Source organism: Oncorhynchus mykiss, chromosome 32, assembly GCF_013265735.2.
Source record: "Oncorhynchus mykiss isolate Arlee chromosome 32, USDA_OmykA_1.1, whole genome shotgun sequence".
Classification (NCBI taxonomy): Eukaryota; Metazoa; Chordata; class Actinopteri; order Salmoniformes; family Salmonidae; genus Oncorhynchus; species Oncorhynchus mykiss.
This window is the reverse complement of record NC_050572.1, coordinates 40,979,554-40,996,338: the sequence shown is the minus strand read 5'-3', so window position 1 is coordinate 40,996,338 and position 16,785 is coordinate 40,979,554. Positions and strand designations below refer to the sequence as shown.

At 41.3% G+C, this 16,785-nt stretch overlaps 1 protein-coding gene across 3 annotated transcripts; it reads right to left on the bottom strand.

Annotated features, from left to right (window-relative positions):
* Nucleotides 1-4,822: 4,822 nt before the first annotated feature.
* Nucleotides 4,823-16,601, bottom strand: tekt2 (tektin 2 (testicular)). 3 transcript variants are annotated; one of them, XM_036971582.1, is made up of 10 exons: nt 16,388-16,601; nt 14,912-15,131; nt 14,566-14,691; nt 14,162-14,367; nt 12,670-12,813; nt 8,811-8,925; nt 8,349-8,450; nt 5,872-6,015; nt 5,623-5,702; nt 4,823-5,496 (listed from the first exon to the last, which is right to left on the bottom strand). In XM_036971582.1, the coding sequence occupies exons 2-10, from the start codon at nt 15,113-15,115 to the stop codon at nt 5,298-5,300; spliced, it is 1,320 nt and encodes a 439-aa protein (XP_036827477.1). In that variant the 5' UTR covers nt 15,116-15,131; nt 16,388-16,601; the 3' UTR covers nt 4,823-5,297. The 3 variants fall into 3 exon arrangements, with proteins under 3 accessions (XP_036827477.1, XP_036827475.1, XP_036827476.1); XM_036971580.1 differs by having other exon boundaries at nt 8,349-8,456; nt 16,388-16,598; XM_036971581.1 differs by lacking the exon at nt 16,388-16,601 and adding an exon at nt 15,555-15,805 and having other exon boundaries at nt 8,349-8,456.
* Between the last annotated feature and the right edge of the window lie 184 nt (nt 16,602-16,785).

Here is a 16,785-nt window from a genome sequence, read left to right as displayed (position 1 = left end):
ACAGGTACACCTCCAATTGACTCAAATGATGTCAATTAGTCTATCAGAAGCTTCTAAAGCCATGCCATAATTTTCTGGAATTGTCCAAGCTGTTTAAAGGCACAGTCAACTTAGTGTATGTAATCTTCTGACCCACTGGAATTGTGATACAGTGAATTCTAAGTTAAATAATCTATCTGTAAACAGTTGTTGGAAAAATTACTTGTGTCATGCACAAAGTAGATGTCCTAACCGACTTGCCAAAACTATAGTTTGTTAACAAGAAAATTGTGGAGTGGTTGAAAAACGAGTTTTAATGACTCCAACCTAAGTGTATGTAAACTTCCGACTTCAACTGTATGAAAAAACAAATATTATGAAAAACAAATTCTTAGAAATATCTGTCACCTTCCTCCTCTTTAAAATACTATCTGACATGAGCACATTTGGAGAAATTAAGACAGGTAGTTTGGGAGGCTTATCATCAATGATTCTCTTTCCTGTGCGTATTTATTTTGTTTTTATCAAGCTACCTCCTAGTATGAGACAAAGGTCATGGCCTAATAACCACCAAGCCCAGGACTCTGGATCAAAACAACCTCTTTTGGGTTGCATCCCAAAAGAGGACCCCTTGACTTTTTCAACATTTTGTTACGTTACAGCCTTATTTTAAAATGAAATAATTTATTTCCCACATCCATCTACACACAATACCCCATAATGGTTTTAATACCCCATAACAGTACCCCATAACAGGTTTTTAGAAAATTCTGCTAATTTATAAAAAATAAAACACTAAGACATACATACAGTGCCTTGCGAAAGTATTCGGCCCCTTGAACTTTGCGACCTTTTGCCACATTTCAGGCTTCAAACAAAGATATAAAACTGTATTTTTTTGTGAAGAATCAACAACAAGTGGGACACAATCATGAAGTGGAACGACATTTATTGAATATTTCAAACTTTTTTAACAAATAAAAAACTGAAAAATTGGGCGTGCAAAATTATTCAGCCCCCTTAAGTTAATACTTTGTAGCGCCACCTTTTGCTGCGATTACAGCTGTAAGTCGCTTGGGGTATGTCTCTATCAGTTTTGCACATCGAGAGACTGACATTTTTTCCCATTGCTCCTTGCAAAACAGCTCGAGCTCAGTGAGGTTGGATGGAGAGCATTTGTGAACAGCAGTTTTCAGTTCTTTCCACATATTCTCGATTGGATTCAGGTCTGGACTTGGCCATTCTAACACCTGGATATGTTTATTTTTGAACCATTCCATTGTAGATTTTGCTTTATGTTTTGGATCATTGTCTTGTTGGAAGACAAATCTCCGTCCCAGTCTCAGGTCTTTTGCAGACTCCATCAGGTTTTCTTCCAGAATGGTCCTGTATTTGGCTCCATCCATCTTCCCATCAATTTTAACCATCTTCCCTGTCCCTGCTGAAGAAAAGCAGGCCCAAACCATGATGCTGCCACCACCATGTTTGACAGTGGGGATGTTGTGTTCAGGGTGATGAGCTGTGTTGCTTTTACGCCAAACATAACGTTTTGCATTGTTGCCAAAAAGTTCAATTTTGGTTTCATCTGACCAGAGCACCTTCTTCCACATGTTTGGTGTGTCTCCCAGGTGGCTTGTGGCAAACTTTAAACAACACTTTTTATGGATATCTTTAAGAAATGGCTTTCTTCTTGCCACTCTTCCATAAAGGCCAGATTTGTGCAATATACGACTGATTGTTGTCCTATGGACAGAGTCTCCCACCTCAGCTGTAGATCTCTGCAGTTCATCCAGAGTGATCATGGACCTCTTGGCTGCATCTCTGATCAGTTTTCTCCTTGTATGAGCTGAAAGTTTAGAGGGACGGCCAGGTCTTGGTAGATTTGCATTGGTCTGATACTCCTTCCATTTCAATATTATCGCTTGCACAGTGCTCCTTGGGATGTTTAAAGCTTGGGAAATATTTTTGTATCCAAATCCAGCTTTAAACTTCTTCACAACAGTATCTCGGACCTGCCTGGTGTGTTCCTTGTTCTTCATGATGCTCTCTGCGCTTTTAACGGACCTCTGAGACTATCACAGTGCAGGTGCATTGATACGGAGACTTGATTACACACAGGTGGATTGTATTTATCATCATTAGTCATTTAGGTCAACATTGGATCATTCAGAGATCCTCACTGAACTTCTGGAGAGAGTTTGCTGCACTGAAAGTAAAGGGGCTGAATAATTTTGCACGCCCAATTTTTCAGTTTTTGATTTGTTAAAAAACGTTTGAAATATCCAATAAATGTCGTTCCACTTCATGATTGTGTCCCACTTGTTGTTGATTCTTCACAAAAAATACAGTTTTATATCTTTATGTTTGAAGCCTGAAATGTGGCAAAAGGTCGCAAAGTTCAAGGGGGCCGAATACTTTCGCAAGGCACTGTATGTATTCAGACCCTTTACTCAGTACTTTGTTGAAACACCTTTGACAGCGATTACAGCCTCATGTCTTCTTGGATAGGATTCTACAAGCTTGGCACAACTGTGTTTGGGGAGTTTCTCCCATTCTTCTCTACATATACTCTCAAGCTCTGTCAGGTTAGACGGGGAGCGTCGCTGCACAGCTATTTTCAGATCTCTCCAGAGATGTTCGATCAGGTTCAAGTCTGGGCTCTGGCTGGGCCACTCAAAGACATTCAGAGACTTGTCCCGAAGCCACTCCTGCGTTATGTTGGCTGTGTGCTTAGGGTCATTGTCCTATCTGAGGTCCTGAATGCTCTAGAGCAGGTTTTCATTAAGGATCTCTCTGTACTTTGCACCATTCATATTTCCTTCGGTCTTGAGTAATCTCCCCGTCCCTGCCGCTGAAAAACATCCCCACAGCATGATGCTGCCACCGCCATGCTTCACTGTAGGGATTGTGCTATCATTGCGTTTACTTGATAGCTACACAAATAGCTAGCTAGAACAAAGTGTTAATAAGATAAATTTATTAAAAAGATTAAAAGCAATACAAAAGATTTCCTCCAGATGTGATGCTTGGCATTCAGGTTAAAGTGTTAAATGTTGGTTTCGTCAGACCAGAGAATCTTGTTTCTCATGGTCTGAGAGTCCTTTAGGTGCCTTTAGGCTACATCCAAGTGGGCTGTCATGTACCTTTTACTGAGGAGTGACTTCCATCTGGCCACACTCTACCATAAAGGCCTGATTGCTGGAGTGCTGCAGAGATGGTTGTCCTTCTGGAAGGTTCTCCCATCTGGAGCTCTGTCAGAGTGACCATCAGGTTCTTGGTCACCTACCTGCCAAGGCCCTTCTCCCCCGATTGCTCAGTTTGGCCGGGTGGACAGCTCTAGGAAGTCTTGGTGGTTCCAAACTTCTTCCATTTAAGAATTATGGGGGCCCACTGTGTTCTTGGGGACCTTCAATGCTGCATAATTGTTTTGCTACCCTTCCCCAGAGCTGTGCCTCGACACAATCCTGTCTCGGAGCTCTACGTACAATTCTTTCGACCTCGTGGCATGGTTTTTGCTCTGACATGCACTGTCAACTGTGGGACCTTGTATAGACAGGTGTGTGCCTTTCCAAATCATGTCCAATCAATGGAATTTACCACAGGTGGACTCCAATCAAGTTGTATAAACATCTCAAGGATGATCAATGGAAACAGGATGCACTTGAGCTCAATTTCGAGTCTCATAGCAAAGGGTGTGAATACTTATGTAAATAAGATATGTTTTAAACATTAGAAACCTGTTTTTGCTTTGTCCTTATGGGGTATTGTATGTAGATCGATGAGGAAAAAATACAATTTAATACATTTTAAAATAAGGCTGTAATGTAACAAAATGTGGAAAAAGGAAATGGGTCTTTATACTTTCCGAATGCTCTCTTCCCAAATTAGGATGCCATTTGGGATCAAGTCTTGGCCAAACAATGTGTGGATAGATGGAGTATAAACAGGGTCATTAATGCTAATGCTCAATGAACATAGATTACCTTAAACATGTGTTATGGAATAGGTTAGGTAGTTTAGTTCTTAGGAGCACAATTAGACCACACTCCATCACCAGGTGGCAGCAGCAACCAGTCAGTTGCTGTACTCTGCCAGGAAGTCTTGATTGTGCACAGATGTGGCAATTAGAGGGTGTGGCTGCTTGCAGAGCCGTGAGTCTGCTGGAGTTTGATGGCCATTTCGTTTACTTTTTGCATGTACTTATTTTAGTCACCATAAACTGAACACACAATAATCCTTTTGGGCTGGCTGACCAAGAGTCAAGACAGAGCTGGCCCTGGACCCTGGTAAGGTTGCCATCTCTTGGGGCACATGCATACAACACAGTCTGCATACTCTGACATCTCACATAAATGCACACAATAAATCAGGTAACAGACTATTTAGCTAGGCCTAGGACTCCTAGAATTAGCAAGTGAAGAGGTGTCAGTAGGCAAGCTAGCTGATTTCTTAATACATGTGCAAATTAGTCATGGTTCTTGAATGAAATCACATTCAGAGATAATCTGCCTCCCTGAGAAACTAGATAGGCCAACCTGTCAATTGGAAAATTATTTTCAGATTATTCAGAAAATGATCATGTAATTTACATCAATAGCATCCCATTCTATTGATATCAATATCTTTACAAATGTTGATGATACATTTGAACTGAATGAACTCTTAGGAGAATTACTTACATTGAAAAGTTTACTTAAAGATGCACTGTGCCGAAATTGCTCCACCATTTCCTGGCCGCTAAACTTCTAAAAGTTCGCCTAATTTCAGTTCATGTGACAAAACAAGAAAGTATCGCCTAATTTCAGTTTGTGACAAAACAAGCAAGTATGTGTAGAGAATCATTGTACCACCTAAACCACTTTAATATATTTTCAATAACCAATAATATTGTATTTTCAGCTGTTTTGAAACAAAACCGAAAGACACAAAAACATAACTTTAGAACGGGAGGCATCGAAATAAGGCACATAGAACAGACCTACTGCTTCTTAGACTTGCTTTCAAAGAAAATTACATAGCTATAATTCATATTTCTATGTAAAACTGGTCAGGTCGCCCAAAAAGTTACATATTGCAGTTTTAATATGATGCCAATCTTTTTTGATACACTATGTTCAATTGATAACACATAACGGAACTTACAGAAGATAGGTGTAAGGCTTTGACCGCTGTAAAACGCACAGGAAAAAAAGATAAACATAGACACAAAAACACAATTGAGATGCGAATGTGCATATTTATGGTATGGTTAATAAATTGAGGGAAATAAGGTTACGGTCAGAGAACCCTAAGGTTGTGTGTGAGATGAATTGGTGAGCCTAGGCCAGCTCCAGGTTGTGTCTCCCGCTGGAGATGGTGAGGGGGACCACGGCGCCAGAGGACACGTCAGTGAAAGCAGCGGAGGCGAGGCGGCTGCGTGTCTCAAGGCTGCGCTGCTCTAGAGAGAGGGCGTCCTTCTTACGGGACAGATCCTCCCCCATTTGGGCCTGGTGCAGCTGGAGAGCCTGGAGGGCATACCTGGAGAGGAGGAGAAAGGAGGAAGATAGACATGGGACATGTTATTGGCATGGGATGGTTCATTCTCATTTTGTTCATAAGAATCAATAGTCTACATTAGATGTAATTCAGAAAGACATTACTCACTGAGCCTGGGCCAGTTTCTGTTTCAGAGCCAGAATGGTGGCCTCCAGCTGATTGGCTTCATCCACAAGCCCATACTGAACCTGGTTCAAACACAACAAGCTGATAAAGTCCCGTTTTAAATCTGTTGACCTCTCCAATTCAACATTCCTGTTAATTTTTTCAATTGTTTTACAGTACAGTATTTTCACGACCACAAAACCTATTGAAAATGGCAGTAAATGAACCAGTGCCCGTCCAGGTGTAGCCTACCTCATCCCTACAGAGATCGACTCCAGGCCTCTTGGTCCTGTTCTCCAGCCGGGTGTGGACCAGCTTTAGTGGGGCCATCTTAGCCTGGAGATCATTCTCTAGACTACGGATGTCCCTCTCCATATCTGAGATCTCATCCTGGGACTAACAAAAAAAACAGACATCCATATGATCCCGGCTAGGGATTTTGTCAACCGGTGATTGTCAAGCAAATAACAACCGGTCTCACGTAATTGACCGTTAATTAACATAAACACATTTAGCATCTCCTGGCTTACAAGGATAGCCTACATGCCACTGATGCAGACGTTTGGAGCATCTACATTTTAAAATCCATGTAATCTAGCCGCCACCATCCCAATAAATCCATTATTTATTTTAGACAGGTCTAAAGAAACATGATATGACGAAAATGTAGTCTATTTCAGAAGAGCCAAATAGCATACTCAGAGTTGTCCTTATATTAGGCCCTGATCTGGCGAAGCCATATGGCTGTGGGCTACACAGGTTCATTTAGCGGACAAGATTTGCTGGCATTATGTGGCATTATTTCCTATTTTATAGTATGAAGAATACAATTGAACATAGCTGAATAAAATAGAAAGGATATTTTCTCCAAACCATTTAACCGCACATGCGGTTATTACTTTGGCAAAGTGGGTGGGGTTGTATCCTGCCTGGTTGGCCCTGTCCGGGGGTGTCGTCGGACGGGGCCACAGTGTCTATGAACGTGTGAACATCTTGGCCATGTACTGTTATCTCCACCCGGCACAGCCAGAAGAGGACGGGCCAACCCTCAGAGCCAGGTTTCTTCCTAGTTTCCTGCTTTTCTAGGGAGTTTTTCCTAGCCAGCGTGCTTCTACATCTGCATTTCTTGATGTTTGGGGTTTTATGCTGGGTTTCTGTACAGCACTTTGTGACATCGGCTGATGTAAATAAGGGCTTTATAAATACATTTGATTGACTGATTTTGTGTTGAGCGGATAACAAAGAAACAGGTTATCCTATATGCTTAATTTAGAGTTATTTATGTAACTTTAGTTGTGATACAAAGGCTATTTCTTTTGATTTTGAATACATTCTAAGGCTGCATGATGCGACTCTAATGATGACTTGAATCCCCTTTCAGTGGCCATTGTGCCCTTGGGAATTATAATTATTATATTCAGCGCTTCTCCCAGTTGCATGCTCCGAAGCACCACTAACTCACATGACTCTCTACTATCCCCCATAGTACAAAAGTTGACATATTCTGTGTGAGAAATAAATATTCCAAACATAGTCTGGGAAAGTTGTGGAATGTGATAGATCCCAAATTAATACAACCACTTAGCATTAAAAAAGAAATGTAACAGATCAGAATGTTTAGCTTAAAATGTTGATAAACTATTAGACTAATTCTTCACATTATAGCGCAAATGTTCCTATTAGCAGGAAAACACCATTCTCAAAAGTGACCGAAAATATGAATATGTATGTAATGCTTTTATGTTAAAATGTGCATTTTTATGGTGAAAATTATCCTCCCCAAACTTGAAACTCACGCGCTGCGCACGTATGCCAGTTAGGCTCTACACCTGTTGTAAAGCTGATTAATGTGCTTAATTTTAAGAAGTTATTTGGTCACTTCTGTTGTGATACAAACCTTATCAAAACATATAGGCCTATGGGCTAGGCTACATGGTGTGCAACTATGATTTAAAAGCCGCAAGAAAAAAAAGGTATGCACTGTTTATAAATCGGACTATTATTGATTTAATCTTGTCTTTACATATAGTAAATAATATATGTGTGAAATTTGTTTGGATTTGGAATGGACCATTATCATGTCTCGAAAAAGGGACAGGGGAAAATTGAGGACGCTTTTCCCGTGGCTAATTTTCATGCCAGCCTGTTGTAAAGAGATGCAATGTGTGTAATATTAGGACAGATGAGAAATAAATATAGTAGGCCTAGCCTATAGAAAGCTGATGGGATCTTCTTTTTAATAGAGGCCATCACTCTGTTTTCATGCAATTGCATAGCCTATAGAAATGTTGCGCAACATGAGCTCTCATGAAGTGTTTGATTAGATTTTTGATTACATTTGCATTGATGTCAGAGTGATTAGAGGGACAATAGAGTGTTGAGTAACAGACAGTTAGCGAGTTTGGAGGCTACTTATGACCATGAGCAGCATCAGAGCTTGAAGCCTAATTACCGTGACTAAATGCTCACATGAAATTTAACTGACATTATGTCTCGTGACCGCCAGTGTGGCGGTAATACGGTCACCGTAACAGCCCTAATCCTGGCCACTCTTCTAAACATTCGACCCCACTGTCAAGCCAGGTTAGGCCAAGCCACAGTTAATTTTGACCTGCAGCCTAAAGCGTTGTCCCTAATTCTGCAAGTTCACGCCTTGCATGTCTTCAACATTGATAAAATCAGTTTGGCACTGAGGAGGAAGAAGAGGTGGAGAAAGGTTGACTACTCACGCTCTTCATCTGCCACTGCGTCTCATCGTGAGCCTGCTCCAGGTGGTGAGTGCGTTTACGGATGGCAAACACTGTGGCGATTCGCTGAGCATCCAGCTCATTCTGCAACTGAGGGATGACAACCCAGATATAACACACATCTTTACCTAACTCTCACTAGTCTTACACGGACACATTCTAGCAATATCTATGAAGCAGACCCAATCAGATACCACACACAACAACAGAGAACCCTGTGAAAGCAGTGAGAGTGCATCCCAAATGGCACCCTATTCCCTATGTAGTGCACTACTTTTGACCCTTTGGGACCTGGTCAAATGTAAGGCAATAGGGTGACTTTTGAGACGCAAAAAGAGACAGTGCTGTTTTATAGGAGCCAATACAGAAAAGTGATATTGATATAGGGCTGGCCATATGTTAACGCTACACTCCTCTCTCCCTACCCCAGGCCCCATTTCACACCTGTGCCCTGGTGACACTCATGTCCTCCCTCAGCTGCAGTGATGCCTGCATCTCCTCCTGAGCTCGGGCCACGTTGTACTGGCTGAACTGCTCCCACTGCTGGGGGGTGGTGGAACTGCAACAGCACATTTTACACATTCAGATACAGGTATTTTACAGCAGTGGCTAAAATAAGGGAGGATGATTGTTTTTTCTATGAGCATGACCTTATTTCTATTACAGCATATTGGATGACTGTCATTCATATTCCATTAACCAAGCTCAATTTAACATTGATAGGCTTAGGCTACTGTATGATACTCAAATTTTCCCTGTACCCATCACAAGGTTGCTACAAACTATGAATGAAAGTTTACAACGTAGGTGCACAGGGTGAGAGAATTTTCAGTAATCAAGGTGACAGACATTGATACGTTCAATACCGCCTTGCACACTATTGCCTGCATCTAACTGATCTACGGTATAATCATTAGTCAAACAATTGCAAATGTGAGTTTTTACAGGTATGTTTATCCTTGTTTTGTTTAATTCCGATTAAGAATCATTTTTTTTCAATAGAAACAACGGGATGAATACACCTCTGAACACACGCAAACACAGTTCACTTTCATAGCAACCACATAGAAACAGCACGATCACTTTGCTCGTATGTATGTATGTACAGTGCCTTGCGAAATTATTCGGCCCCCTTGAACTTTGCGACCTTTTGCCACATTTCAGGCTTCAAACATAAAGATATAAAACTGTATTTTTTGTGAAGAATCAACAACAAGTGGGACACAATCATAAAGTGGAACGACATTTATTGGATATTTCAAACTTTTTTAACAAATCAAAAACTGAAAAATTGGGCGTGCAAAATTATTCAGCCCCTTTACTTTCAGTGCAGCAAACTCTCTCCAGAAGTTCAGTGAGGATCTCTGAATGATCCAATGTTGACCTAAATGACTAATGATGATAAATACAATCCACCTGTGTGTAATCAAGTCTCCGTATAAATGCACCTGCACTGTGATATTCTCAGAGGTCCGTTAAAAGCGCAGAGAGCATCATGAAGAACAAGGAACACACCAGGCAGGTCCGAGATGCTGTTGGGAAGAAGTTTAAAGCCGGATTTGGATACAAAAAGATTTCCCAAGCTTTAAACATCCCAAGGAGCACTGTGCAAGCAATAATATTGAAATGGAAGGAGTATCAGACCACTGCAAATCTACCAAGACCTGGCCGTCCCTCTAAACTTTCAGCTCATACAAGGAGAAGACTGATCAGAGATGCAGCCAAGAGGCCCATGATCACTCTGGATGAACTGCAGAGATCTACAGCTGAGGTGGGAGACTCTGTCCATAGGACAACAATCAGTCGTATATTGCACAAATCTGGCCTTTATGGAAGAGTGGCAAGAAGAAAGCCATTTCTTAAGGATATCCATAAAAAGTGTTGTTTAAAGTTTGCCACAAGCCACCTGGGAGACACACCAAACATGTGGAAGAAGGTCAGATGAAACCAAAATTGAACTTTTTGGCAACAATGCAAAATGTTATGTTTGGCGTAAAAGCAACACAGCTCATCACCCTGAACACACCATCTCCACTGTCAAACATGGTGGTGGCAGCATCATGGTTTGGGCCTGCTTTTCTTCAGCAGGGACAGGGAAGATGGTTAAAATTGATGGGAAGATGGATGGAGCCAAATACAGGACCATTCTGGAAGAAAACCTGATGGAGTCTGCAAAAGACCTGAGACTGGGACGGAGATTTGTCTTCCAACAAGACAATGATCCAAAACATAAAGCAAAATCTACAATGGAATGGTTCAAAAATAAACATATCCAGGTGTTAGAATGGCCATGTCAAAGTCCAGACCTGAATCCAATCGAGAATCTGTGGAAAGAACTGAAAACTGCTGTTCACAAATGCTCTCCATCCAACCTCACTGAGCTCGAGCTGTTTTGCAAGGAGGAATGGGAAAAATGTCAGTCTCTCGATGTGCAAAACTGATAGAGACATACCCCAAGCGACTTACAGCTGTAATCGCAGCAAAAGGTGGCGCTACAAAGTATTAACTTAAGTGGGCTGAATAATTTTGCACGCCCAATTTTTCAGTTTTTGATTTGTTAAAAAAGTTTGAAATATCCAATAAATGTCGTTCTACTTCATGATTGTGTCCCACTTGTTATTGATTCTTCACAAAAAAATACAGTTTTATATATTTATGTTTGAAGCCTGAAATGTGGCAAAAGGTCGCAAAGTTCAAGGGGGCCGAATACTTTCGCAAGGCACTGTATATATACACACACACAGTACCAGTTAAGTTTGGACACACCTACTCATTCAAAAGTTTTTCTTGATTGTTACTATTTTCTACATTGTAGAATAATATTGAAGACAAAAAAAATATGAAATAACACATGTAGTAACCAAACAAAGTGTTAAACAAATCAAAATATATTTTATATTTGAGATTCTTCAAATAGCCACCATTTGCCTTTGACAGCTTTGCACATTCTTGGCATCCTCTCAACCAGGTTCATAAGTCACCTGAAGTACATTTCAATTAACAGGTGTGTCTTGTTAATTTGTGGAATTTCTTGTGGTATTCCTTCAAGACTGTTGGAAAAGCATTCCTCATGAAGCTGATTGAGAGAATGCCAAGAGTGTGCAAAGCTGTCATCGAGACTAAGGGTGGCTACTATTGTGGAGAAATTACAAGATTGTTAATAATACTGTTATTGCACCAAATTGTTATTTTATGCAACAAAATAGGGTTCTTAGAACTCTATTGTGTCTGTGTGAACTGAGAGGAGCTTCAGAGATTTAACTCTAGCAACTGATTTATGATGGTCTTGTCCTCTCTCGGAGCCCACATTCCATAGAATTAGTTGGTGTTTGTGTGCCGGGAGGTACCAGGGTGGAGATGGCTCCGGTATGGATAACGATGATAGGAACTTTGTTTTGGGGGCCAGACCCTGTTTCTACATAATGAGAGCAGTCTTTACAGCAGATACTGTCGGCTGTGAATTATTAGTATCTTTCATACAAATCCTAACCTTGTGACCCATTCCATACATCTGTTGTTTGTCATGAACATTCAGGAGGATGTACTTTGCTATAAAATAGTGTGGCTAAAATCAGCTCGTTGGCTCTCAACTAATCATCTTGGGGTGATTCGTCAACCAGCTTCATTATTGCAATAATTAATCTGTTATTAATACATTTTTAATAAAGTCATATCCTGATTGGTGATTGTCTCTCCTCATTATTGATTAGAATTAGAATTCCCACGACAAATATATTTTGATTTGTTTAACACTTTTTTGGTTACTACATGATTCCATATGTGTTACTTCATAGTTTTGATGTCTTCACTATTCTACAATATAGAAAATATAAAAAATAAAGAAAAACCTTTGAATGAGTAAGTGAGTAAGTTTGAGCTGGGTGTTTGAGTAGGCTAAACTAGCTTGCTGCATTCACTTAGCTAAGTGAAAGTGAAAGTTTAAAAAATGACAACCAAATATAGCCAGGTCTCTCTTCCTCTTGCTTCTCCTTAATTTTAGGACATTAATTTGTTCAAAATTGTTAAACTATTGTATTTCTCTCTCTTGGAGTAAAAAACTCTATGTACATTCAAATCTTTTGAAAGGCAAGTGGTGGCTTTGCAGAAAATCATTGGATGAGTTGAGAGCCTGGTAAATTAATATTGTAGCTAGTTAGACATGCATATGCATGTAAGAATGGCAATTGTACGAGGTGCTCATTGACAACAACAGATAAGTAGGTTTGATCTAGAGATCCTGCTCTGAATTTCAGAACGCCTAGTATTTCTTTGTATTGTACTGTACACCCTCATTCCAGCTCACCCTATGGGTATGCGCAGGGGGTTGGGCTTCAGGGAGGTCTTAGGTGATGTCACAGTGATAGACAAGCAGGAGAGGTCAATGTCCTGGGCCTCAATCTTGTTCTGAAGGTCATGGGTCAGCTGCTGCCGGGACACCTGAAGAAGACTGGAGAGAACAGCCATTGACAAGTACTGAAATCGCTAAATATGTGATAGAGCGGCACCAGAGTTTAAATCAAAACATGTCTTACCTTTTTGTAGTTCATAAATTCAATGTGAAACATGATATCTATAATATGATTAACATGGTGGCGCATCGTACTTCCGCGTGGTCTCCGTGCTGCTGTGCAGTTTGTCGCTACTTGGCTACCTACCAAACTCACTTTTACTCTTAATAACCATTTAATAAAACTCTGTATTTAACAAGTTTAGAAACAGCTTAGTTTTGTCCTCACATAAACACTTTTAATTAAAATTTTTCACCCCGGGGCTTTATCTGCACATGGATCTGCAGGACCTCCTCCAGCCAAAAAAGCAAAGTAACATTATGCCTTCTCATGGCAGTTGCTGTAGTCATAATATATCGCCTTATATAGTGAGAATAGGCGAGTTGCAAGCTCGGCTTTAGACACATTCGTTAGGCAAGGGCAATTTAAATGTAGAAAATAATGATACAGCATCGATGCCACGAGTAAATACAGGTAAACTCTGCAAAAAAAGAAACGTCCCTTTTTCAGGACCCTGTCTTTCAAAGATAATTAGTAAAAATCCAAATTAATTTCACAGATCTTCATTGTAAAGAGTTTAAACACTGTTTCCCATGCTTGTTCAATTAACCATAAACAATTAATGAACATGTACCTGTGGAACTTTTGTTATGACACTAACAGCTTACGGATAGTAGGCAATTAAGGTCACAGTTATGAAAACTTAGGACACTAAAGAGGCCTTTCTACTGACTCTGAAAAACACCAAAAGAAAGATGCCCAAGGTCCCTGCTCATCTGCGTGAACGTGCCTTAGGGATGCTGCAAGGAGTCAGGAGGACTGCAGATGTGGCCAGGGCAATAAATTGCAATGTCCATACTGTGAGATACCTAAGACAGCGCTACAGGGAGACAGGATGGACAGCTGATGGTCCTCGCAGTGGCAGACCAGGTGTAACACCACCTGTGCAGGATCGGTACACCCGAACATCACACCTGTGGGACAGGTACAGGATGGCAACAGCAACTGCCCGAGTTACACCAGGAACGCACAATCCCTCCATCAGTGCTCAGACTGTCTGCAATAGGCTGAGAGAGGCTGGACTGAGGGCTTGTAGGCCTGTTGTAAGGCAGGTCCTCACCACACATCACTGGCAACAACATTGCCTATGGGCACAAACCCCCCGTCGCTGGACCAGACAGGACTGGCAAAAAGTGCTCTTCATCGACGAGTCACGGTTTTGTCTCACCAGGGGTGATGGTCGGATTTGTGTTTATGGGACACAACATTGGTCAAACGGTTTCTTACCACAGCTGCTCGAACGCCTTGTCGATGCGCTGCTGGAGCACCCGCTGTGCTCCGTCGATCATCTCCACTTCCTTCTTCAGCTGGGCCTCCACTGGGTCGCTGACCAGCTCGTTGCCGCGGCGACCCTCCCTCAGGGTCAGGCACTCCACTGTGACCTCTAGAGGCACAGCGGTGGCTGTCAGAGCCCGCTCAGTCTCCTCCTTCCCCTGAGACACAGAGGCAGAGCAGCCAAACTCACCTACACTGTACTAGCACGTCAATACATCACCCTACAACCTGGTTTATTGCTAAGTCTAATAAATGTAGAAAGCTGCCTGAATGTTTTTTTTTTTACCAGGTACTTCACACTTTGTTTTTACGTAGAAACAATGGCATGCCAGATTAATACTAATCTGAAATCTCACCAGGGTTAAGGCATCCATCTCTTTCTCCACTTCCTGTATGCATGATTCCAAAGTCTCTCTCCAGCGGGAGATATCCCAGATCCTATCACTCAGTCTGCGAGAGCTGTCACTCTTATCCCAGTTAGTCTGTGGGAGATGAGGTAGAGAGAGAAAGAGGAGGGAGAGAGATTGAGGGGGAGAAAGAGGGAGAGTATAGAGAGAGATGGCATGAATAACTGTGATGATAATAAATAATAGTCCATGACAATTTGTGTTAACTAATTTATAAGGCTTTGTCTGTACAGTCACAAAGTCAAGCAAGCCCTTACTGAATTGGTTGTTTCATTACATAGTCACAAAATCTTACCTTGCTGGTTGTCTCATTGCGTAAGGCCCTCCCTTCCTGCCTTGTCATGTGTGACATGTGTCTCCTGTGTTCTGCTGTGTCAGATATCTGCTTGTTACTGGTGTCCCAGTCAGACACACTGTACCTGAGCCCAGGCTTGGAACTACAGTGCTCTACACTCTCATGCTCTGAGTGCATTCTCTGACCACGTTCTCTTAAGTACATTCTTGTGAGGACAAGACTGTGGAGAATGGATAAAACAACACATTTGAGAAGCACTCACACTCAACTGTAGCACCTCATGCTTTATTCGTGGTTATCTGGCTAGCTAACAATACTGGTAGCTAGACAGTTAGCCCTATTGACTTATGTGATCGCTATATACAGTACGTAGGCAGGTAAACATGCCAAAATTAACTCCGCATGTATTTATTAACGTATGAAGTTTAAATATTGTAGGCAACATATGAGATGTGAATAGGCAACATTTCAATCCGAATTCGGAGTGCATTTTGTCTGGCCAAATAGTGTTCGCCATTGATTTCAAGAAAGTTTGCATAATTTATTTTGAAGCTTGCATCGAGCCATGCTTCAAAATATGTACAAACGGAGTAGGCATTCGCGAAGTGCCCCTCGTTTCGCATAATTTGATTTGGACTCGTACCCCGTTTCTCCCGTGCTCCAATTTGCATTGCTCGGGGCATGGTCAGAGAGAACAACGAGACAGACATTTCACCGGATATATAAATGTGAAGCGTCCACTTGGCGTTTCCACTCGTAGTGGGGAAGCCAAGTGTCCGGCAGTTGGAGAAGCAGGAACTAGGTGGATTTGGCCGATATTCTGCACATTTTCTCATCGATGAAACATTTGATCTCATTAACAGTTTTCTGTTCCCAAAACTATCCTCTGTTTCGAACAGCGTGGACTAAATTTTGTAGGTTTACCCCTTAGTAAAGTAAGAAAAAACGTGCATTGTTTAGGAGTGCGAAGGCGAATTTAGCCACTTTTGAGTCGGCGTTCCCTTACAGAAACATGAAAATATATGCTACAACGCTCCAATAGGATCTCGCAAGCTCCTGCTTGGCCTCTGCCCAGGTCCTTGCTTGTTCTGCCAACTATGACTAATTTGTTCCCTATCTTGGTTTAGTTATAACACATGTTTGGCACGGTAGTATGCATTTTGAGAAACACCTGCAACTTTTCCTCAGAAAAGAGACTAGGCCTAATCAAATTTAAACTAGATACGGTTTCTCCGTAGCCTATGCTTAATTCAGCACACAGACTAGGCTACTGTCATTAACATCAGGTGTTTGAATAATGGAAAATACCTGCAGTCTTGTTTTTATGGTGGCTGTTTTGATAGTTAGCCTAATAAATTGGTGTTCATTTGATATTGAACCTATAAGTAGACAACCTTTATCCATTCAACATGGCTTTGGCATTATGGCACAAGCTAAATTGTTACATAATGGAACTTTCGAACTATATTTACTTACCCAAAGTTCTCGAATTTGCGGAAATCCTGGAGTGTCTGCACCGGTGTTTCATAAACTGTCCCTCACCAACTCTTGCAGACTGTCTCCAGGTAACGCACAGACGCAACGACTAAATAATTAAAATGCCATGGCAACGTTAAACAAATATCCCTATGAGGGGCTTTAGCGATTGACAATCTTTGACTGTCAGATGACGCAACACTGTAGCCTACATCATAATGTGGAGCTCTATGACTGTCAGCTGATGCAAAAAGGTACCCAAATAGAATAGTTGGCGACAGATTAGTCTCCAACTTGGAGAAATAAATGTATGCTGTATCCTGGGCCATTAGTGCTCCCCTATATGCTTTTCTTTTCTGTGAAGCCAACTATGGCCTTACTCTAGTTCTAGAAGTACA